The 25209-nt window shown below is 46.8% G+C and overlaps 1 protein-coding gene across 2 annotated transcripts in view; it reads right to left on the bottom strand.

Annotated features, from left to right (window-relative positions):
• Window positions 1–25209, bottom strand: part of UBTD2 (ubiquitin domain containing 2) — a 45669-nt gene that overhangs the window by 6469 nt on the left and 13991 nt on the right. For both annotated transcript variants that reach the window (XM_039559649.1, XM_010399635.3), the window contains exon 2: window positions 15683–15919. In XM_039559649.1, the coding sequence (XP_039415583.1) occupies window positions 15683–15919 (237 nt within the window). The remainder of the gene's footprint in view (window positions 1–15682; window positions 15920–25209) is intronic.

The following is a 25209-nucleotide window of genomic DNA, read 5'->3' as shown; positions in this document are numbered from 1 at the left end:
AAATAGATTCCGGTTTATAAAATAGATTTTGAGCACTACCCTGGAAAAGCAGCACATTTTCCGGGCTGTTTAAAGAATTCAAGTGAGAGAAGGCTGAAAGCAGAGCCTGGCAAACTGAGGAAGCTGCATCCCAAATCCCAGCAGGAATCCCTTCTCTCTGTGGTTAAACCCCCAGCTTCTCCCTCTCTCCCCTGGTCTGAACTTACCTGTAGACCAAATTTCCACATTTTTGCCCCTAGAGGGGGCACGGTCACTTGCCAAATTACCCATCCTTGTGGAGCTGGGAATGTTTGAAGAGGAGCCAAGTCCTTGAGCTACAGCATATTAAAAAACCTCTTTGACTCTGTTCTGCACACCACAGCCAAGTGCTCCTTGTTAGAAACTAAGAGGTTTTTTTAGTTTGAATTTTTTTTTTGTGCTGACACTGAGTTGTCTTTAACTTTGCTGTTTGATCAGCAAAATTATCACAATATAAAATTATAACACAGGGAAATGTGGTGTCACCCAGCCCAGCATAACAGCAGCATCTTCTGCTGGGAAACTTTTGGACAGAAATCCTCTTTTTTTAAGGATAATTTGTGTTGGTGGAAACACACAGAGGAAATCAATAAAAAGATCAATGTCTTTAGGCTTTCTGTTTGTGCAGGTAGCACCAAGGCAGCTGTGCCCTGAGATTTATGAGAGAAAAACAAAGAAAAAAGGAAATAAAAAGATATAATTACATCAGCTCATTACAGTGTTTTACCATTAATGAATTTCAGAGCAAACCAACTTTTATCAAAGCTGTATTGGACCCAAACCCTTTAATGTTCTTTGTCATTTACAGACCCAAGCCTGAAGTTCCCACACTTCAGTTCTGTTTTACAACATTCATTTCACTCCTCATCGATTTGCTAAATGGCACAGGACTGAATTCCAGACATAGAAACAAGTTTGCTGCTAAAAAAAAGCCAAAATCCAAACCTCAACAGCCTTTCAATACAGCTAAAGCAGCTCAAATTTCTTCAAAAGCCACCTATGTTAAAAAGAATGCATCAGCTTTAGAAGAGCACCTCAAAGAGTTAATTTTAAATAACATGGGGGGAGCTTGCTGAGGAATTTCTTCATCATTTATCTCATCGCCCAGCTGAACTAACATCAAGGTCAAAGCTTATGCTATAAACACTGGATTCCTTAATCATCATCAGATAAGCAATATTAAAACAAATCCTCTCCAACAGCAGCTAACTTGGAGGTCTGTGGCTAAAAAGAAATAAATAGAAAAAAGACACAGCAGAGGAAAGCTCTTGCCAATAAAACCCCACAGTCCCATCCCAGACCAAGGAATGGTTTACAGCAAACTGGTAATGTAAGAACAGGTTATTGCAAACCTCACCAGTAATCCCAGTGTTCTGTTCATCCTGGTGAAAATGTCCCAAGTCCCTTCACCTGCCAATCAGGGGCTTTAGGAGCAGATCTATTGATTAAAGAAGGTGATTACTGAGAGCAGCAGCATCCCCTCCACACCAGCACTCTGCACCTGCTGAGGCTGAGCCACAGCTCCAAGGACAGGAGGTGCTGGGCCCCAACTCCAATGAATCCCAGAATTATTTTGGTTGGAAAAACCCTCCCAGCGCATCAAGTCCCAGCCTGTGCCCCATCCCCACCTTGTCCCCAGCCCAGAGCTCTGAGTGCCACCTCCAGCCCTTCCTTGGGCACCTCCAGGGATGGGCACTCCAAACCTCCCTGGGCAGCCCCTGCCAAGGCCTGAGCACCCTTTCCATGGGGAAATTCCTGCTGCTGTCCACCCTGAGCCTGCCCTGGCCCAGCCTGAGGCCGTTCCCTCTCCTCCTGTCCCTGTTCCCTGCGAGCAGAGCCCGACCCCCCCGGCTGCCCCCTCCTGTCAGGGACTTGTGCAGAGCCACAAGGTCCCCCCTGAGCCTCCTTTGCTCCAGCCTGAGCCCCTTTCCCAGCTGCTTCTCACAGGATTTGCGCCCCAGCCCCTCCAGGCACACCCAGCACAGTCCCCTTCAGCCACCTCACTCCCTCAGGCCATCACAACTTTGGGTCAAGTGACCTTTGGGGAGCCTCACACCCTCCAAGGTGTCACAAACAGGCAGAACATGAGGGGGTGACACGGTGGAGCTCCAAAGTGAAGAATGGCTGAGTTAACCAGGAGTTAAGTGTGAGGTTGGTTGAAGTGATGAAGGCAAACATGAGTTATTGGAGAGGAAGAGACGTGATGGAATCACCCCCAGGCACCACAGCAAGGCCAATCCCACCAGCCAGGTGGCAGCTCTTCACCGAGGCACCACAGGAAATCAAACATCCCACCCAGCAAACACCTCCTAACATCGCTATTCTACCTGAAAATCACACTTCTGATCCTTCCTGCAGGATGCATCAGCTTGGACCACACTCAGCTGGGAGGGGCACTAAAAGAATATCAAGCTTTTATGAGAAAGAGGAAAACAAGAGACAAAGAAATATTTTTTCAGGTTTTTTCTGTTACTTAGGCAACCAGGGTCCTTCCAGCATAGAAAGGACGCAGCCTCCTTAAACCAGAGGAAGAAAAGGCAGCACAGAGCTGCTCAGAGCTGCAGGGAACAACCATCCCACAGCCCAAGTGAGCCTCATTTCCCTTCCCTGCTTCCCTTTCCCTCCCCAAACCAGAGCAGGTTCAGATGCCAAAGCCTGGAAGGTGAGGTGGTACTTGGGGAGTTTTCACTGCTGGATCATCCAAAGAAAGCCCTGGAAGGGGCAGATTCCAGGAGGAAAGGAGAGGGAAGGAAGGGTGGCAGACACGAAGATACAACGCAAAAACAACAGCAGATGGGATTATTTTAATGTTTCAGAAGTAACACCGGCTTGGAGAGTGAGGAATTCTGGAAGGCAGAGCTTCTTGTTGGTTGTTCTCCAGGTAGGAGACAGCTTGAGAATTTCAGAGAGAAAAATAAGCAGATGTGATCATCAAGCATAAGGAACGGGAACATTTTGAAATCAATTGCCTTGCAAGCCACAAAAAACTTTGTTTTATGAAGACTATTAGGGTATTTCACTGGATTGGGAAGGGAAAACACGAAAATGGACTGGTTAAAATGCTGCTTCCACCCCATAGCAGCTCAGAGTTTGCACTTACTTATCCTCCTGCAGGACCAACAATTTAAGAGATCTCAATGGCAGGAAGGTCAACTTTTACAGGAGTTATTAAGTCAAGCAAATATGGCCACACTCACCTGAAAACACGAAAAGTTTACTGCATTTGAAACGGCATTTTGGCATTTCCTTAAGCTGCACACCATCCTCTTCAGGAAAATTCTGATTTTCTGTTCATAAGGTGCCTTGTACTTTAAGTTTTAGAGCAATCCTGAGAAGCATTGCTCAGAAACAACCAAAACTTAAAAACTGAGCAGATTTCCATCTTTCTTTTTCCCCTTCTCCCAGAGAGATTTGCTGCAGGAAGAGAAATGAAGACAACACAACCCAAAATGTGGCGTTGCAGCGAGACTCAGCTAATTTAAGGAGACTGTCTGTGTATAACACATTTGCCCAAGGAACAGCTGGTTCAGTTGTTTTTCTGACTGAAAATCTCCATTCCAAAGCCAAGCTGAGCCTGGATTGCTGAATAAATTGGGAATAGTAGAGCTTTCACCTGTGGAGTATTGATTTGAACCCAACATAAATCACTGATGCCTGAAATTCAGTAGGAAAACAAAGGGGTCTCTGGGTCTGACAGCACAGAAATTGCTAGAGAGCAAAGATGAGGCAGAAAAGCTGAATTAGCTCTTCATCTTTATTAGCTGCTGATTCCAGGTCAGAGCTGGGAAATCCAAGATTTCATAAGGAAAAAAGTCCCTGTCCTGATGTGGGAGAGGTGAAAGGTGGCTCGTGCAGAACGGGAGCAGGGCTGGGACAAGAGCAAATACGCAGTGCTTTGTTCCACTCCCCTCCAAGCAGCCCAGACTGGGAGGAGTTCACACCAAAAAGCTCTTCCTGACTTAAAAACTGCTCAATTCATCCCTGGAAGTGTCCAAGGCTGCTGTTACCAATGTGGTTTTCCCATTTTCCAGAGGGAAATGTGTGGGAATACTCGTGCAAGCCAGTGCCTTGTACAGAGGACAGTAAGGCAGCTACAAGAATGAATGGTGTGGGGGAAATAAACTTGAGAATAAACCACCCCCCCATGCTTCTTCCACCCAAAATTTCCATGGGTTATGCAAATTTTAACTGCCAGAAAGCTCCTGGACAAAGGTGCAATTTGGATGCAAAGCCCTGCTCTCATCCCCACCCTCCCTCTGTTACTCCAGCTCCTGAAAGGATGGGGTTTGCAGATAATGAGTATTAAGCATTTAATAATTCTCATTCCCAACTGCCTGAAAAACAGCTCTTCCATTATGGGAACATTATCAGTCTGGCTCCATTCCACGCTGGAGAACAACTCCCAGGGCCAGCAGGAGATCCCAGTGCTCCAGGAGCTGCTTGGTGGGCAGGAGCAGCTCATTCCCACGTGTGACAACTGGCACCAGACACGCAGGGACTGTGCTTGGCACATCACAAGGGGAAAGAGGGGAAAATAAAGAGTCTCCAACATCCTTCCCAACCCCAACAGTCCCAGCCAGCTGCCTTCCCTGCAATCACAGAGTGGCTGGGGTTGGAAGGGACCTCTGGAGATCCAGTCCAACCCCTGCCCAGGCAGGGTCACCTGGAGCAGGTGACACAGGGACGTGTCCAGGTGGGTTGGGGATGTCTCCAGAGAGGGAATCCCACAACTTCCCTGGGAAGCTGTTCCAGGGCTCTGCCACTCTCCATGGAAAGAAGTTTTTCCTCATGCTGTAATACCAAAATAATACTTTTAAAGAGCAAATCCCAGTTGGAGAATCCAACCAAAGATCCCTCAGGTGTATCTAAGCCCTCCTGCTTCAAACTGAGAACAGCTCACCCTAATACAGGGCAGGTTCCTAAATGAACTGATTGTCCAGAGGAATTGTGGATGCCCCATCCTTGGAAGTGTCCAAGAAGTTTCCCAGGCTGGAAAAAGCTGGGATAGTGGAAGGTGTCCCTGCCCATGGCAGGGGATGCAGTGGGATGAGTTTTGAGGTCCCTTCCAACCCAGATTTTGGGAAAAGCCTGCTGCACATATACCATGTGCATCACTGGACTTCCTGATCCTCTCCCTTCAGCACAGCAGAGCACCAGCATCACTTCATTCATTAGCACTAATTAACTGAGCTGAAGGTGAAAGATAATTAACAGTCTACTAAAACAAATACATTTCTGCACTGGATGAATGAGCCACTTTTGTTGAGGTTTTAGCCCCAGTTCCCAGGTGTTCACCCCTTACTGTGCCCCATGTGCTGGAGCGGGGAGAGCGGAGGGATCAGCAGAGGGAAGAGGGATGGGACACTTTGGAAAGGGGGGCTCAGGGCCCTGAACCAAATCCTTCAAAATTTCTCTTAAAAATCCACACAAATGCCAACAACAGCAGTGGCAACCCTGCCAGAAGAGCTGGAATCTGTCACCCCACCTCGCTGACCTGACAGAAAAAGAGGGGAAAGCAGGGAAAAAAGGACCCACACCAGAAGTCTCCAACCTTGCCAGTAGTGTAACTTCCACACATGAGCTAATCCTTCCCTAATACAGCTTTACTAGAGCTCAAATACCCCCAGTCTGTGAAGTTCATCGGGTTCCCATCACTGGGGTTGATAAATAAAGTAATTAGGCATTAATGCTCGGTAGTTGTCATGTTAACAACGCCGTATGTACTGCCACTTCCATATCCCTGTAAAACTTGGATCTAATCTTGCATGGAAGTAACAGCTTCCAAGAGATATTCCATCAGGGTTCAAAGATGACAAGTCATTTTACTAATGAAGTATTCATCTACTACTCTGCTTTGCATGTCATGAAAATAGATGCCTGTCTAGACAGGCTTCTTAGATAAAAATGTAAAAATAAAATGGTTGGGAAAAGAGCTGCTCTGTGTACCCCCTTCGTTTACATTTGCTGTTCTGCATTATCCAGCTTCCTCAAGGGGCTGGAAGGTTTTGGAGGAGAAAAAGAAAGCAGAATATCATCATCACCTGAGGCTGCACTGCACTCCTCCAAGCACAGCAACCCTGGCAGTGTTTAAAGGCCCCAGGTCACCTGTTCAGGGTGAAGCTGAACTCAGATTTACAGAAGTTGTCACTGCCCTAGTTACCATTGATTTTTTTAGTCTGCTGTTCCCATAAATCCAGAGTGAGCACCTGGCACTCAGCATCCCAAATCCCTTAACTAACGTGGTTCCAATGGAAAACTAAATGGGAGGTTAAAATTAAGCAGGGATAGAGATTTCCTTTTTCTTGCCAACCACAGACAGACACAGATTTTGTCCCTGGAAGTCTACAAAGTGCCACGTCCTCACCTTCCTTGGGCACCTCCAGGGATGGGCACTCCAAACCTCCCTGGGCAGCCCCTGCCAAGGCCTGAGCACCCTTTCCATGGGGAAATTCCTGCTGCTGTCCACCCTGAGCCTGCCCTGGCCCAGCCTGAGGCCGTTCCCTCTCCTCCTGTCCCTGTTCCCTTCGAGCAGAGCCCGACCCCCCCTGGCTCCAACCTCATTCCAGGGAACTGTAGAGAGAGAGGAGGCACAGCCTGCCCATGACTCGTTGGGATGTTCCATTAGCAACCGGTGACCACAGAACTCGAGCAGCTCCACCTCCTGTGCACTCCAGGCAGGGAGTTCAACCTCCAAACAATCCCTTGCCCACCGGTGCCCACTCAAAATGAGATTTTGGACAGTTTAATCTGAGCTCCAAGAGGATCTGGAAGGAAATTTGTGCTGACACCGCACTTATTAAAGCTCCAGGTACAGCGGCAGCAGCAGCCCCTCAGACTGAACACCAAAGCAAATGTTGGCTTTGATGGGAGTGTGGAGAGCTCTCCCAGCTGTTTGCAAGGACAACAAGAGGTGGAAAACTCCTAAAACCAAACAACTCTCCCCAGCACCTACCTGTGTGCAACAGGGGAGAGAAAGCAAGCACAGAATGACCCAAAGGTTTGCCCTGCGCTTTTGTTCTGCCTGCTCCCAAACTCCTGTATCCCTGTGCTGGCATTCCAAGACCTGCTAATGAGCCTGGAAGTCACTCATTTGCATGCTCAGTCTCCAAGGATCACCAGCAAAAATGTGAAAGGCTCCAGGGAGGTCAAGCAGCCTGACACGATCCCACATTACTGCCCACATCCTAAAATCAAACCACAACACAAGGCTGGTCCGAGCTGTGGGGGCGGAGGGGATTAAAGGAGGTCACAGGGGAGATTTGAGGCAGCAGCGTCGCTTTATTTGCTCCTCACCTCCAAGGTGCTTCTCCTTCAGAGGAAATAAAATAAAAAAAGTAAATAAAATAAACAACTAAATTCATGATTAAGCACAAAGGTGGAAGATTGAATGTTGGTGCTGCCCCTGAACGTGCACTGAGCAGAGGCTGCACAGATGGTGAGAGCCCAGAAAGGTTAAAAATTCGAGGCCTTGCTGTAGCTGTGACCTTCTCTACAAACCTTCCTTGATCACTCAGGAATTATTAAAAACACCTCAGAGGTTTCATTGTTCCTGTGTAATGCCAAGGATAGAAACCCAGAGTTCATTTTGCTGCAGATAAAGCTACAAACCAAACACTGCTTGCTCTGGGCTGGGCTCAGACTTGGTTCAGCAAAAAAGCAAAGCCCCACTGGGCTTCTCAGTGATAACTGCCAGCAAAAAGCAGCTCCCAGCTCTAGGTGCAAGCAAAGCCAGGAAAATTCTTAGAAATGAGGATTTTTCCAGAGGTCAAGTTGTCTGTAACACACACCCACTGAAGCCTAATAATGACTCAAAGTTATCAGCCTGAGGTATTTATCAAAGGAGGCTGTGGGAGATTTAACAATACTGAAATACCTCCTGAGTGCTGCCCATCCAGGTAGGATTTCCTCAGCCATCACCTGCCCCTAAAATGTTAAAGGGAGAAGCCTTCTGGGGCTCAGACACTTCTATGTCTATATAGGCAAATTATTTTGCCTTGGCTTTGGAGAAAAGTTACCATCTTATTATTTATATTCCTGAAGCCAAACCAGCAGAAGAAGCCAAATGTTTTGGCCACAATCAGCTGGAGATGATGGAGGAGGAGGAATGGGATGGGCCAGGAGCAAGTGAGACACCCTAGGGCTGGCTGAGCCCCTCATTTACCAACCTGAGGACACCAATTCCTCCAGGAACGCCAAATTTACTGCGAAACACAATTCCAGAAGCCAGCAAAGCCACCCCTGGAGAACTCTCACTGGAATCTTCAGGGAGGAGCACATTTTAAACTTCATTTCCCACTTCCATTTTAAACACTTCACATTTCTTCTCCTCATTTCCCAAGCAGACCAAGGCAGATGAAGCTGATAGCCAATTCCCCCACTGTAAGCAGCCAGTAATGGAGTAGAAGTCCACTCCTGGGGAATATTTAATAAACCAGACATCTTGTCCTGACCACTATCAGATACCACAGGACTATTATTCACTTCAGGCAGACACACTCCTCCCTGGAACATCTGCAGCACCCAGACCAACAAGCAGCTTCTCACACGAAGAATTTGAGATGTTCTTTTGTCACGTGGGTTTATTTCGAGCATCTCATGGCCAGTTTGGGTTTGTTGCTTTGGCTTTTTTGGGTTTTTTTCCTTAAAGGAATTAGCTGCAATTTTCTGGTCATGCATTAATAGTTAAAAAAAAAGCCAACCAAAAAGAGCATTTCTAAAAGATGTTGCACAGTCATCCTCCCCACACCAGAAAACACAAACTGAAACCAAAGACAGGAAACAGAGAGGCAAGAGCTACAGGGGAAGAGACTCGAGAAGAGTCCAAGCAATTATGTTGACAAAGCTCCTCAAAATACCTTTGAAAACACAAGAGCAGAAGTTAAAGATATTTAAGGAAAACAACTGGAGGATGGAGCCATAAGTGGGGTTTTTATTTGAAGGGTTGAGAGTTTCTAACCTGCACTTAGATATATAAATATTTCAGCCAGCCACGATTGCTTTGCATCCTGAGGATTTGATTCATTTTCCTTCCACTTGAAGAAAACATTGGGAATTCAGCATCCCTCAGAAAGGATGTGGAGATCTATTTAAAAAAGTATTAATCACAGCAGAAATGATGGAAAGCAGCATCTTCATTGGAGGAGGCTTTGAGGAAAGTGATTCTTTTCCAAGCTTAGGAGGAATTTGGTGAAGCACAGCAACACAGCACATCCTTCACTAGAACCAGGGCCACTTCCCAAGGGGAATGAGCCACTTTTCCAGGGGTGATGGATGTGGAAAATGCCAAGAATCACCGAGGTAAGAGACAGCAGAGGAGGAGGAGCTGCCACTGTGCCCCGAGCAGGCTGGGGGAAGCTGGAGCAGGGGTAATTCCACAGCCAGGCAGGGAGCACTGGGCCTGGAGGTGAAGATCCCTCATCCAGATGGAGCCTCCTAATGAAAGGCAATTCCTGTGCCTGGGCACTGAAAGAGGCAGAGCCTTTGGGAGATTTCTCCTCAGCAGGAGGCACTTTGTGAGGAGCCAGGGCAGCCAGAGCGTGCGGGGCTGCTCTGGGAAATGGATTTTGGGATGAGCTGGAGTCCCCCACTCTGCGAAATGGATTTTGGGATGAGCTGGAGTCCCCCACTCTGCAAAATGGATTTTGGGATGAGCTGGAGTCCCCCACACTGGGAAATGGATTTTGGGACGAGCTGGAGTCCCCCACTCTGGGAAATGGATTTTGGGATGAGCTGGAGTCCCTCACTCTGGGAAATAGATTTTGGGATGAGCTGGAGTCCCCCACTCTGCAAAATGGATTTTGGGATGAGCTGGAGTCCCTCACTCTGGGAAATGGATTTTGGGATGAGCTGGAGTCCCCCACACTGGGAAATGGATTTTGGGATGAGCTGGAGTCCCCCACTCTGCGAAATGGATTTTGGGATGAGCTGGAGTCCCCCACTCTGGGAAATGGATTTTGGGATGAGCTGGGCTCCCCTGCTGCTTGGCAGGAGCCCAGAGGAGCAGAGCACACCCAGCAGTGCCATGGCAGGGTTTCTTGTCACACTTGTCCCTGTCCCTGTGCTGCAGAGCGAGGCCATGACACGACTGGAACCACCAAAATTGAGGTGCCAAGCAGCAAAACCGGGATGCAGCTCCCACCCCTCTTCCAGAGGATCCACGGGTGCTGTGAGGCAGGAAGGGATTAAACCAGCCTGGGGGCAGGTTTATGAAAGCTTGACTCAGTGTATTCACTCCCCATTTCAGTCAAGCTAAGCCTACAGAGGGGACTTGACGTCAAGGTGGTTTAAAATAGACATTGATGTGTAGAAGAAAAACCAAAATAAAAGCACTCTTCTAATGCACACAGGGCCTCAGTGCCAGCAGCAGCTTGGCTGCTTCCTTACAAGACAGCAGCAATTTTGGGTTTTAATCCCTGCCTTTTGGGTGTGTTTTTTTTAACTGAAGTAAAAACAAACCAGAAAAACCTTCCCTCCAATAACTGCTGTCTCCTGAGCAGAGTTTAGGCAAAAAAAAAATACAACCCAAAAAGCAACAAACCAGGAGGCTCAGCTGTAAATTTGATGATGTTCACTACAGATTTTAGAGTTTCCTTCACTTTGATGGCCTGCATTTTCCTCTGAGTACTACTGCTGATCATACTGACAGACATGCTTTGATAGTCCGACCTCCCAAAGCTTTCGTAACTCTGCTGAAATCTAAAATTAGACAGCCACAGTCACCAAAATATCATTCACTCCCCTTTTAAAGGGGCTTTAGGGAAAGCTGAGCAAGTATTTGGGGTCCTCACAGAAAAACACACTGTCCAACAACGTTCCACGTGCGTGGAGAGAATGTAAACCATAAAAAATACCATTTTTAATGAGAATTAAAAAGCCTCTTGAGACAAGCAAGCAATTCCTACAGCTTCAATTCCCAGCAATGGACACAGCACTTGTCAGGGACGAGAGGAAGAAAAACCACAAGGACCTCGTGGCTTTAGGGGCAGCAGTTCACAGGGGATTCAATTTAAATGCTAAAGATGCCCCAGCAAAATTCACAGGACAGATTCACTCCATCACCAATTCATCACTACAACAGGTGAGTCCAATATTGGCACCACACAAAAAGCTCTGCAAAGTCACACAGTTCCACTTCTGGAGCCACTGAATTTCCAGGAGCCATCCATGAAATGGTCAAAAACCTCCTGTATCAATTTGTGGCAGATATTTCTGAATGACTGTGCAAATTTAAATATCAATGCTTGGCTTGCTGGGCTGGGAGCACACACTGACAGCTCAGTTCTCAATGGAAAATAAAATAAATGGACTCAATAAATGGAGATTTTCATCAACATAAATAAAAATGGAGTTTTCAACATAGCAAAGGGCAACTTTTTATATTGACTACAACTGGTGAGTGCTAAAAACACCCACAACCCAAACCTGACAGTGGGGTGCCCATCCCTGGAGGTGTCCAAGGAACAGATTCCAGGGAATTACGTGTGTCTCCTGGAAATTAGGCAGCTCCAGAGGTGGAATTCTGTAATTCTGCTTTTTGTGTGAAGGCAATATTGGACTTACCTGTTGTACTGACGAATCTGTGATTGAGAGAACCTGGGGGTGGCACTCAGTGCTCTGGTGACAAGCGGGGGACTGGTCACAGGTTGGACTCGATGGTCTTGGAAGTGTTTTCCAACCTCAGTGATTCTGGGATTGCGTGTGATTGAATTAGTAGAGTTTTGCTGGAATTAGGAATTTGGGGGAAACACACCATGCCTTCCCCACACTGCTACTCTTGGCTTTGAGGGGGTTTTTTGTTGTTATTTAGGACTTTTTTTAAGCTTTTCTATTTATTATTTCCGCCAAAGGGGAAGAAACTGCTCTATTCAGAGTGGGAACATTTCAGAAATGTCCTTTACTTCTCCCCAGCATCGCAGTGAAATATTCCCACCCCCACTTTTCAGAGTCTCAGCACAACTGAAGAGCCAGAGCTGCCAGGCTGCTCCCTGGAAAAGCCACAGGAGCTGTGTCTGAAGGCACAGAAAAGTTGAAAGCTCAGCAGAGAGACCCTTTCATCACTCAAACAGCACTGAAGGAGTTAAATCCCAAAATCCAGAGAACTCTGCAGCGGCAGGTGAAGTGTCCATGCTGGAATTTATTGCCTCCAACTGATGAGTGTTAAAAACACCCAAAACAACCCAAAGCTGAGGGTGGAGTGGCTTTAAGGGTAAAGGTAACCTGAACTTTATTACCTGTTAAAGGTAACCTGCATTTTATTACAACTTCCCCCTGTAGAAATGGAGTTTTTCAAATCCAGTTTCTGTTTTAGCAACCAAGCAAAACAATGCCAGGTCTGCAAATCTGCAATCTCTGAGACATTAAACCCCAATATCCTGGGAGCTCTGCTGCAGCACAGCAAGTGTTCCATCCTGGAATTTCAAAACTCCACCCCGGCCAGATTGCAATTAATATTAACGACTTGCAGGCCAAGTTCAGCTCAACATTAACATTATAATAAAATACTACACACTCCAACATTTCCTGTTTGATAGCTGAGAAGTGTGGAAAACTCTTCTTCATTAAATTTAAACGGACTCATTAATAAAATAATGGAGGATGTGCTACTTTAAGACAGGAGGAGGAGAAAAAAAAAAAGTATAAATCGGCCATAACGTTATTTCTATTTTTAAATCCATCCCACAGAGTCACCCAAGATAGATGAGAAGTGCTAAGCCCATCCCACAAGCTTATTTATTTATTTAATACTTCTTACATGCTATTTTTACCAGCAGAAGCCAGCAAAAGACATCCATTAGAAAAATTACCCTGGTGAGAGTTTTCCTCACACCAGACAAGTGACAGATCTGGCTGAAAGCGGCCTCAGAAGAGACGAGGTGGGTTTTTTGGGTTTTTTTCCCCCTCCCTTTCCTGTAGGATTCTGGAATAAAAAAGCAATTTTATTTTTGCAGCATCAGCTAAGCCCGAGTCTCTATCTGCAAAATCTGTATCTGTCAGTCCTTACTCACTCCCCAGCCCCCTCTCTTCTCACTCCTCCACTTCCTGCAAGGTTTCATTTTTCTCAGGAATCCGTGGCTTGAGCACAGTAGGGACAGTCAAATGTGGATATAGGGCTGAGGTTTGGGGTTTTTTTAAGTCTCTTGTTGTACACACAGCAAATGAATGAAAGGAAACACCACAGCCCCTGGCATTGCAGCGTTTTGCAGACATCCTTTGGGAGAAGACAAAAATTAGTGAAAGATCTTTCATTTTTTACATAGACTTAAAGGAATTTATCCAGCAAATGTGGGGTTTTCTTAGGAAAATATTTTGATTCCTATCACAAATACAGAGCTCTGAGTGCCACCTCCAGGAATTCCTTGGGCACCTCCAGGGATGGGCACTCCAAACCTCCCTGGGCAGCCCCTGCCAAGGCCTGAGCGCCCTTTCCATGGGGAAATTCCTGCTGCTGTCCACCCTGAGCCTGCCCTGGCCCAGCCTGAGGTTTAATTTTCATCCAAACTCTGCTACAGAAGACAGAGCCTGGTCAGGTAAAGAGCTCCAGACAAAAGAAGTGGGTAGAGAAGGTGAATTTTAGAAGTGCCACTGGTCCCCTGCCACACTCTGGGTCCCCACGCAGAGCCCAGGGCAGGGTGGGAATGACCACAGCAGCTCCATGGGGAAATCCGATGGAATATCCACAGGATCTGATCCTGCTGCACACACCACAGCTGCACTTCTTCACTGCTATTTTCCCTTCATTCCAACTTCTGCCCAAAATGAGCTTTTTGTAAACAAAACCCCAGAGGTTGTTGGTGTCACTCAGCGCAAGGAGAGACCATTTTCTCTACCTGCCCAGAGAAAAGCTCAGTTTGCTGACAAAAGGCATCCCTGGGTCCATAAATAAAGGATTTGATTCATCATCTATTCATACCTGGCACTAACAATGCCTGATGACTGAGGAATATTTGAATCTCTAGAAGCAGCAGCTTTCTCTGGAGTGGGAAGGTCACACTGCATGGAGACCTGTGCCAACAGCTGATGCACAAAAGGGTCACAATTTTGAATAAAAAGCACACAATGCAATACAAAAATCCCCAGTAAACATCCACATCCTGGGTGAAAAAATCTAAATATTCTCTCTGTTTGGAATTCAGCCTCAAGCCAGGCCTGGCTTGGGCAGCAGAGCCTCTGATACAGCTTTGATTTCCGAGTTCTTTCTGAGATATTCTGAATATTCTGCATGTGGGCCTTAGAAAGCAGATTATAACCTGCCAGCAGTAGGCAGGACTCGAAACAAACTGCTGAAAAAACAAATTTAAGAGTTCACATCCATTTTCTTCCAAATCTGGGAGCCTTGAAACTCCACATTACACATCCTGTCTTCTCCTGAGACACACAAGGGGCTCCCCTCTGACCCCAAAGCCAGACTGGAACTTCCAGGCAGGATTAAACTGCTCCAACTCTGCCATTTCTTAAAATCCTCCCTCACAGTTATGCCACTCTAACAAGAGGTAGCAGGGTCTCAACGTGCCAAACACCTTCTTCACATGCCATAAATTTAATGTTTTCCCCTCAAGTGCTGCTCATCTGTGCTCGTGCAACATTTCAGCTGAACGCACAACCCAACACTGCCAAAACAGCTCGTTAATGGGGGCTCATCAAATTCATTAGAGAAATAATATCCCCTCTTGCTGCTCCTGGTTCCAAATCTTCATTTATTAAGAGAATTCTGTTTTTACCAGTCTCTTGTATGGCCAAAAACAGGCTCAGAGCCTCCCAGAGAGGAACTTTCCCACATTAAAGACAATTTTTGAGGGCTGAGCTGCAGCCTGATGTGAGGAAGAGACCCCAGGGAAAGGTAACCTGTGTTTTACTCCACCTTCCCCATATATAAATTGAATTTTCCTGGCACCTACTATTTCTATTTTAGCAACTAAAAACAATGCAGCAACTCCCTTAGGTCTGCAAAAATGCAATCTCTTGAGTTATTCATTATTTCCATTTATCTGAATGGTGACTTAATCAGTAACTTCTTGTCAGCCCCCTCTCACTGTATTTCTATTAGGAATATGGGGGAATGATTAATTTCAGAGTTGTGGAGTGAGGGAAATAATAGCTTGAAAAAAAACCCCACCCAGCAGAATTCTGAGTAACAAAACAAAGGGGAAAGTACCCAAAATACGAGCCTGCAGTTTATCTCACACAGGATCTAACAGCAGACTGCCAGCCCCAAATTTTTGGGAAATTTTTCCAAACTCTTCAGAAGAGAAACTTTAAAAAATCCCCAACAGTTCAAGTGCCAAAGAAACCCATAAAATCAAGAGGGGAAAAATAATCTACTTCCTTACAAAGAGAAGCTGGAAAAAAAGTTATGAAAATCGTGCCTTGGAGCATCCAGGTGTTCCAAGAGATTACAGCAAGTCCCAGGAGCTGCCCATAAAGATCAGCCTCAAACTGAGTATTCCCCACGGACCAGATCATCCATTCCAACTGCAGGAACTCTAAAAAAAAAAAGCAGGTTTTCTTGGTCCCTCTATATGTGCTTGGAAACTCCAACCAGGAACACACCCACACTGAAACCCAGATATTTTAAACCATTCCATCCACTGATTTTTGGGGTAGAAACATCATTATTTCAACCTGTTCCCCCCTTCTGGGAGGCCACGTCCTCCCGAGCTGCACCTACCATGTGGTAGTGTTATGTTTGCACCATCAATGATTGCTTGTGCCAGTTCGTGGTCGTTGCTCTCGAAGGCGTGGGCAGCAGCCTTGAGGGCATCCCAAATCTCCTTGCGGCCCTCGAAGGCCGGGGCTGTGTCCCAAAACTCATCCCTCTTACTGCGGAGCTGCCCGTCCGTCATGGGGTAATCGCTCTTCCATTTGGGCTTCTCTTTCTTCAGCGGTTGGTTACGACCGAGAGCCACTGTGGGGGAGAAAGGGAAAGGGGAATTCATCGAAAGAACAGCACCAAATCAGCTTTTGGTTATTTTGTTTAGGATTTACAGAGCTGAGTTTGCTCCCAGGCAATCCTCAGTGTTGTTGGTCGCCTCCCAAGTGATGCAGCAAGAGGGGCGTTATTTATACAATGCTCATTCCAATTTTCATTTATTAAGAGAATTATGTTTTTACCAGTTTCTTGTATGGTCAGAAACAGACTCAGAGTCTCCTCAATCTTCCCAAGAGGTCAAACCACCGTGGAGCTTAGGAGAAGGGAGGTGATGTGGATGTGGGCCATGCAATTGTCCTTTGCTACTTTTAATTAGGATCTGACCTTGGTTTTGTGCACATGTATCCTCCTGCTTGCTGATTCCCCGTGGAAACCCAGGAATCCATCAGGGTTTAAACAGAATTTACCTCCTCCTCAATAAACACAAACCTATTTGTTTTGCTTTATCTACAGCTATTTTTGTGTAATGGCCACTTGAAGGTAATCGCACAGGTATAAAGTTGATAGATTAAAACTCCCTGCTCACCTCCCCATCAGTGCCTGGTGTTGGAGCAAGAGATTCCAAGTTCACAGAAAACCCACAGGAGGTTAAGCCATACACCCAAATAAGGTTTAACCTTATTCAATCTGACCCCATATGACCAAAGAATTACCTCCTTCCTTTGGTAACTCAGGATGGCAGAGTCTGTGAACCTGGGGTGTAAGTCATGGAAAAGAGGATTTTGTGAGGTGACATTGCCACCTAGGCACAGGAATGAGCTTTCTTTAGATTAAAAAACATCGGAGAATGCTTTGGGTTGGAAGGAACCTTAAAGTCCATCCAGTGCCACCCCCTGCCACGGGCACCTTCCACTCGCCCAGGGTGCTCCCAGCCCCGTCCAACCTTGGACACTGCCAGGGATGGGGCCACACAGCCAAGAACTTCTTCCTCATACCCAATCTGAACCTATTCTCTGTCAGTGAGAAGCCATTCCCCCTTGTCCTGTCACTCCAAGCCCTTATAAAAAGTCTCTCTCCATCTTTCCTGCAGCTCCTTCAGGCACTGCAAGGCCACAGTGAGGTCACCCCAAAGCTGCTCCTCTCCAGGCTGAACAATCCCAGCTCTCACAGCCTTTCCTCCATCCCTCCAATCCTGGTGGCCTCCTCTGGAGGATTTGCACAGAAACAAAGCTCCTAATTAAAAGTAGCAAATGACAATTGCATGGCCCACATCCACCGACCCCAGCTGTCCCTCCAAATCCCACGCAGAACCCAACAATAATAAACTTCTGAATCCTTTCAAGTGACCACAAACATTTATTGCTTTTTGTTTCCACGGGATTGCTTCCATTTGCTTTTCAAAGCAGTGCTGACCGTTTAGCAGATTTCAGAGCAGCAAACCCCAGTGTTTACAAAACACCAAGTTTCCTGGCACAGCCCAGCCTTTCCCAGTCCAAAGCCCAGCTGAGCACACGCAGCCTGGGAGATGCTGCTGGGGCAGCCTCAGACAGTGGGGAGGGAGGCAGCCCTGCACGCATTAAACACTGGATATTCTGAAATTGCAAAAACATATGGGGGAAAACACTCCAGCAAGGAATTGTTTCCTTATTACGGCTTAGCAGCCAGAGCATGAAATCTTCAGCCAGACACAACAGGACACTCTTAAGAAATTTGGGTCAGTGGGCATCTTCCTTTCCATTCCGCTTTAGCTCACATCTGTTTGCACGTGCACTCGGTGAATGCTGGTTTCTCCCACGGGGCCCGCTCCTTGTCCCCAAACATGAATTATGGAAGCAGGTTAAAGGCACTTCCCGCAGCCCCACTGCAAATCCAACAGCCCATTCCTCTCCCTGCTTCCCACTGTGCCCAAGACAGCACTCAGATTTATTGCTCCTCACTCCACAAGAGGCACAGATCCTCACAGCCTCCAAGAACTCCTCCCTGGAGATCCCATCCTTCCTACACAGACAGCAGTGATGATAAACCCAGTGATAAATTCATTTTTTCCTCAAGCTGGAAGGAAGAGTGGTGGAATAAAGTGGCGCTAGAAATGGCTCAAAAGCCAAACCCACTCTACCAAGCCATCCATCCCAGGACTAAGCCTTTAAACACGACGTGGCTTCACCACAAGCCAGTATTTAAAAAGGTCTTTGGCGTGTTTATCGTTTATTAGAAGTGCTTCAAGGATCCCCAAAAAGCTTTATGCCTTCCCTGAAGAAATATTCCTCTCTTTAGCTGTGTGGATAGATGGGGCAGAAAGGATGCGAGAAACTTGGGACATGTAAAAAAAATCATGTGTAAAAGGGCCCAAATATTTCTCTTTCTAGGCCATGTTTTAGTCACCAAAGCAAAACATGAGAATTTCTACAACCAAACTTTTGGACCACATCAAAGGACTTTCCCTTTTCTGTTAACAAAGCTGATAAAGAAACAAACATCAACAGTCGGAACCACTTTAAAGTATTTACAGTGTCAGTTTTCTATTCCTCACTTTGGAAGGAAATTAGAGCTCAAAAGGAAACCTTGACTTCATTTAAGACCATACACATCAGAGGCACCACCAGCTTGCAAGATCCAGAAGAGAAAGCAGCGTCCCCATTAATTTTTCATCTTACATCACTTCGACATGAGTAAGAAATTATTAATACCCTGCTCGAAAGCAGGAATTGTTTTCTAAATGCCAAGAAAGCACGTTCTCTCTGAAGCAATTCTCAAAGTCACCATCTCAGCAGAGGGCAATGGTTGGTATTTTTGGCAAGGGATTTATTTAGAAGGGAGTGTGGAAATCAGTGCCAGTCTACTTTTCAAAAAGTAAAAGATCAGCAGCGACACTCCACAATAAGTTAGGTTGTTGTTCCAACAGTTCAGGCGTGCAGGTGGTGCTGTGCACGGCAAAGAGGGGTAAGAAATTCACAGAATTGAGGTCAGAAAAGTCCTCCCAGCCCCTCAAGTCCCAGCTGTGCCCAATCCCCACCTTGTCCCCAGCCCAGAGCACTGAGTGCCACCTCCAGGAATTCCTTGGACACATCCAGGGGTGGGGAGTCCAAACTTCCCTGAGCAGCCCCTGCCAACATCTGCTTGAAAAGGTGATGATGATGGATCACACACTGGACAGAAGCTCTTGGGGTTCTTTTCCAGTCTTAATGATTCTGTTTAACACCTCAGAGTGACCCCAAACCAGTGGCACACGAGCCATGGGCTGCTCCTGTGCCATCTGTAGGATTTAGCAGCCTAACCTGTTTTCCCTTCACAGGCAGAGTGCTACCCTGGGATCCTCGAGGCAGCTACTCCTGTCTGCCCCACTGAACTCCTGGCAATCAACAAAGTCGTCTTTTTCAGAAGGAAAAATGTATTTCTCCAATCCTTGCAGACTGTTTTATAACCTGAATTGTAAATGTATTTCCCTTCCCCGCAGCTTCCCATCAAAGCAATGAATCTGTAAGGTTATCTGCGCTCCTTTTGAGTGAGCTTATGCAGATAAACCCAGATATTTAAATCAGTTTCTCAACAGAATGTCAAAAATGTCTATGTGAAAGTTCTTTTGAACAGCTGGTGTGTTTGTTACATCGCTATCACTGTGGATATCACTGTGGATATCACTGGTGCCTCTTCCGAGGGCGACCAGATGAGCAGGAGCAGCTGCTACCACAAGATTCTGGTATTAAAAACCAATATCCAGCTACACAATCCATAATTCCTAATTTATACACCCCTGAACTACAGCACTTCATCATCAAACTGGGAGTATTTCAGCCTCAAAGGGTTTTCTGTTAAATCAAACACCACAAAGCTCAGCCATGGGACAGCTCAGAGCTCCAGAGAAGGGCAGGATCTCTGCTTCAGGTGTGACCTGGATCTTCCTCCTCCCCAGTTTCTGCCCTGCCAGGTAACCCTGTATGAGACCCCACACCTGGAACAGCCCTGAAGCAGCTGAGCTAAAATCCTAATTATTTGTGGAAACACCTCTGCTGTCATCAGCCTTACGTGAGCTTTTCCCTCCCACCCCATTCCTTCAAGCATCTTTCACCTATTTCTAAAAATAAAAGTTAGGACGTAAATTTGGCTGTTCAATCCCTGCAAGTGCTCCACAGCAAATTCCTTCCTTTCCCTTGGAAACACAAGCATATGTTGCTTGCAGCATTAGTCCTTTACAGCTTTTGTAAAAAGCAAGGAAACCAGCCCAGTCTGGTGGTGGAAAAACTTCCAGGCATGCAGAACGCACCCAGGGCATGGAAAACCCAGAAGGAGACACCTGGACTGGACACGGTCCACTTTAGGCTGTTGATCTCCAAGGATTCAGCAGCAGCTGCATCCTGGAATTACAAGAACAGGGCCTGGCTGTGCTTCCAAATCCCTGCAGATTTGTGGGAAGATGGACACATAACCAGAAAGTACTGGGCAGGGACACTCCATTGGTGGGACACGAGTTAAGAGCAGACACAGGCAAATATTCCCAGATCAAAATGGGGAAATGTTGTAACAGGACAATCTGGCAAGACCTGATAATATTTTCTTTTTTTTCTTTGTCTTGATTAAGAAAATATCCAAGAGATGAAGCCAACTGCTTAAGCGGTGAGAGCTGGAAAAGATCTGGAGTGACGCGTGAGGAAAGGAGCAGGAATGCCCAAGAAAAGGAAAAAAATCACCACGACAATCTCTTGAATGGGAATGACACGTTCAGGAGCTGCTGTCAGTGCAAAAGATGGGATTTGAGGGCTGTCCATGGGAAGAGGACAGAAACGATGAACTGTGAAGGGAACAACACAGACCAAGAGCTGCAGAGGCCAGGGAGGAGAACAGCCAGGTCCTGTTTGGTTTGAAGCACTCACAGCCCCAGCAGGAGAAGGGATATCCACCCAGGGAGACACAGCTGGAAAAACCTTGGGAACAACCTAAAGCCAGCCAGGAGAAGCTAAGGAAATGTTTTACAAACTGAACCAATGATCAAAACTATTTTCTTTACCAGACTGCTTCCCTGTTGAGGCTCGGCTCCTACCGAAGTATTTTTCTATGATAAATGAAATGCAAATAACAGTTTACTACCTATAAAATTTCTTTTAGTAATAGTCCCAAGGGCTCCCCTCCCCACAATCACTGAGCAGTTCTCTGCTTCATCAAATGAGTCCCATTTTAAATCCATTTTGCTCCAATTTCCTCATAAGGTGTCTTGCAATTTGGTATCAGTATCACGCAGCTCACCCTAAACATTTTCTTTGCGTCGTTCTCCGGTGTAATCCTGAATTACAACGGTGCTTGCAAGAGCCAGGACAAAGGAAAAGTGCAGAAAAGCAGGGAAAACAGGGAGGGAGAAAGGGAAAATTCATTGCATTTAAGTAGCAGACAATTTGAATTACATTAAACAGCATAGGCTTACACAATTTAAATTACATTAAGTAGCACAACAACAGGAAAACAGCAGAATTTTATCTGTTTATTGCTAATTTTCAGCAATTTTATTCTTAAGGTGGTCACATTTTTCCAAGGCAAGAAGAGGATTTTGGAAAGGAGGTGGAACTAGACAGTGGTAAAGACTTAAAAATGAAATATTAGGACAATTAGGCTTTCCTAACAAGGAAATGAATGAACATTTCTAGGGAGCCTGTGTGAGCTTTCCAAATGCTGTGTGTAGATAAATACAGATAGACAGATATAATGTTTGAAACTGAGTTTGATGGATTTTTATGAGACTGCACAGGGTAAAATGAACTCTACTTCCCTGGTAGGAATTCAAGTTATACCCTAAAACAGTTGTGTGCTGAAACACCAGGCTACAAACTCAAAGCAGTATTATAAAGGTGTAGGCAAAGGCATTAATTTTGAGCCAAGTAACAAAACTGTGAAGCTTTTCAGAGCAGCAAACCCAGCAGAGACACATCTGCACACAAGAAATAAACCCACCACCCAACCCCTGGGGCAATTTCCCCTTTCTCCCACCTGAAAGGGGGTGAAGAAAGGAAGAAAATAAACAAAAAATAAAAAAAAATCAGATGGAGAGGGGAAGAATCAGCAGGGACATGAGGCTGAGCAGCAGCACTTAAAGGCAGGCTGGTGCTCGTGCCAGACACCATGTGCTGGTGCTAAATGATGGATGTGGTGCCTCTGGGGACAAGGGGGACCATCAATCACTGGTGCCACCCCAGTGCTCCAAGGCTGGCACACAGCGCTGTCCCCCCAGTGCTGCACGAGGGACGTCACCAAGCATCGCTCAGAGGAGCAGGGAATCCTTCCCTGTTCCTCCAGGCTCTCCTCAGCTCTTATCCAACATGAAAAATTGCCCAGAAGAAGTTGCAGGGAGTAAAATGAAAGTTCCTCTGGTAATTCCAGGCAGCTCTGGACAAGTCCTCCCCCCACAACTTATCCCTGCCTCTGCCTACACGTTAAATATTCCTGCATCAATCCAGAGGCTTCTCAGCATGGGACATAAAACATGAGAGGATGAGGGTATATGAATGAGCTGGACAAAGAGAAAAACTGACTCTAATTACCAGCTGTTACACTGTATTTTCCATTTCTCCCATCATTTTCAACAGGAACTGCAGAAGAAATCATGAATTTCCGGGCAGCTCATCACTCATCATCCCTCAAAGGAGCCGGCGGTGTTACAGCAAGAAATAAAAGCTTCAGCTTTTGAAATCTGCTCCCTCGGTGGTATTCTGGATCCAGAGATCCCAGCTCATCCCAGCACAGGCAGGATCTGTTCAGATGACCCCAGCCCTGGTGCCTGCTCTGCACCACGACATCCTGAACAACACAGGAACTGAAACCAGGTCAGTGCATTTTGTCTGACATGAGGTGCATTCCCAGCCCAGAGCCAGCTGGCAAGGGCAGAATTTAGGCTGGATATTAGGAAGGAATTGTGCTCTGTGAGGGTGGGCAGGCCCTGGCACAGGGTGCCCAGAGCAGCTGGGGCTGCCCCTGGATCCCTGGCAGTGCCCAAGGCCAGGCTGGACATTGGGGCTTGGAGCAGCCTGGGACAGTGGGAGGTGTCCCTGCCCTGAACAAGATGATCTTTAAGGTCCCTTCCAACCCAAACCACTCTGTGTTTCTCTGATTATTATTTACAAAAGCTCTGTGGGTACTCCCGAGTCCTGCCTGCCCACCCAGCCTCCTGCTGGAAGCACAAGCAGAGGAGTTCTCAATCATCCTGATTAAGCTCCTGATACAACAGCTCCTCTGGACAGAGAAAAACGTCTCAGGGAGGGAACACCTCAGTCAAGGGGTGTGCAGGGATGAGAAAGAAACCCTGCCAGGCAGGGCACAGGCCAGGGGATGCCCATCTGTCTCTGTTATTTCCCAGCACAGGAATCCTGGAGGCCCAATCTGAGCTTCCCCAGGCAGCAGGACCAGCAGCAGGAGCTGTAGAACAGCGCTCAGCTCCAGCCCCAGCCTCCTGGGCTGAGGTGAAGTAGCTCCGGGGGACAGACATTATCAACACAATTACCTGTCAGCACTGTTTACACTGGAATTTAAACTGCTCCTATCTCTGGCAGTTGAATGCTTTCAGCTGGATACAGCACTGGGATAAAGATTTACCCATTCCCAACTCGCAGTGTGCAAGCACCAAGACCTTTAATCTGCACCATCTACAGCGCACGACTGGGCTCCCTTTTTTAAAAGCTATGACAAGAACCATTAAGGAAGCTGTCAGCAACACGAAAAATATTCTGTTTAGGATAGGCTGCATCAAGTACACGTTTCTTGTGACTTCTGCAGCGTGCAGCTTAGCTAGAACTCAACTGCAGCTGAGGGCTTGGCACCAGGGCAGCCCCACACGCAAAGCAAGTGCAGCACAGAGCACGGCAGAGCAGTGGGAAGCTGCACAGAGCTTATCTAAAAGGAAAATAAAACCACCCCAGCGCTTTCTGAGGAAGAATGCAACTCAACAACTTCACTTTTAAAGTACTAAAAGCCTTCTGTGTCTCGCTGTCCAGTCAGTTAACAGGGGAACTTTAGACACATCAGATGAAAGTGGAAAGGGTGAATTCCAGACTGGATAACCTGTGCTGGTGCACTGCTGGGACAGGGCACTGCCCACTGCTCCAGGCTCATGTGCAGCACGGATTTAACACCAGGAAACATCCAGCTCGAGCTGCAAACGAACAGTTCAGGCTCACAAATTCCCTTCCTCCTTGATAATGTTCTCCCTCTGACCTCTGCACAGCAAGCAGCTGCATGAACTGCTAATAAAATGATTTAAAGTTTACTGGGGGCTTATATCACAGAATCACTGAGGCTGGAAAAGACCTCCAAGATCACCAAGTCCAACCTGTGACTAATGTGCACCATTGTCACCAGCCCAGAGTGCCACCTCCAGACCTTCCTTGGACACCTCCAAGGAAAAGAAGCAGCATCAAAAACCTTCCAATCCCAAATGCTTCCCCACACACTGACAGGCAAGTTCTGTGTGCTTTGAGCAAGGCCAAGTCGGGGTTTGGCTCAGCAGGGCTTAAAACAAAGCCTGGCTTTATGTTGGCCTGAGCCATGGGAGCGGCGTGGCCACCGCTGGCCTCTGTCACGCAGCCACAGCCCGGCCACACGAGGCCACCACAAATTCTGAGCCGGGGAAGTGACACAGGGCCATCTGTTGGACATCTGGGCTGCGTTTAACACACCATGAGTGCTTCCAACACTGGCAAAATTTTCGGGGATAAAGAAAATAATCAAAGGCAGCCTTATCTTTCACCCTGCCAGAATGACAAAAAATATTAGGTTGATGATTTTCTTTAAACCCTGATGAGGTGTGAGCGTGCTGAAAGCCAGCCAGGACACCCTCCTCAGCAGGCCCTCGTGCTGAGTGTGTTTAAACATGGGGCTGAACCTTCTGGATGATGCCACCAGGGAATTTACTTTATCACAAGTAAACCCAGACTTCATAAAGTCATTGGATGGTTTGGGTTTGAAGGGATCTTAAAGCTCATCCCATTCCACCCTGTGCCATGGGCAGGGACACCTTCCACTACCCCAGGGTGTTCCAAGCCCCAACCTTGGACACTTCCAGGGATGGGGCAGCCACAGCTTCTCTGGGAAATCCATTCCAGGGCCTCCCCACCCTCACAGGGAAGAATTCCTTCCCAATATCCCATCTAACCCTGCCCTCTGGCAGTGGGAAGCCATTCCCTGTATCCTGTCACTCCATGCTCTTGTAAACTTCCCTCTCCATCTTTCTCTGTTTTTTCCCTCAAGTAAATCTGCTCAGGAGGAGCTCAGAAGGCAGCAGAGTTTTCAGGTCCCATCTCAGCACAGCGTTCATCTGGCTTTGCTGCATGAAACCCTTCCAGCAAGCCCTG

The sequence above is a fragment of the Corvus cornix genome, chromosome 13 (genome assembly GCF_000738735.6).
Source record: "Corvus cornix cornix isolate S_Up_H32 chromosome 13, ASM73873v5, whole genome shotgun sequence".
In the NCBI taxonomy this organism is placed as follows: domain Eukaryota; kingdom Metazoa; phylum Chordata; class Aves; order Passeriformes; family Corvidae; genus Corvus; species Corvus cornix.
This window is presented reverse-complemented; position numbering and strand designations above follow the sequence as displayed.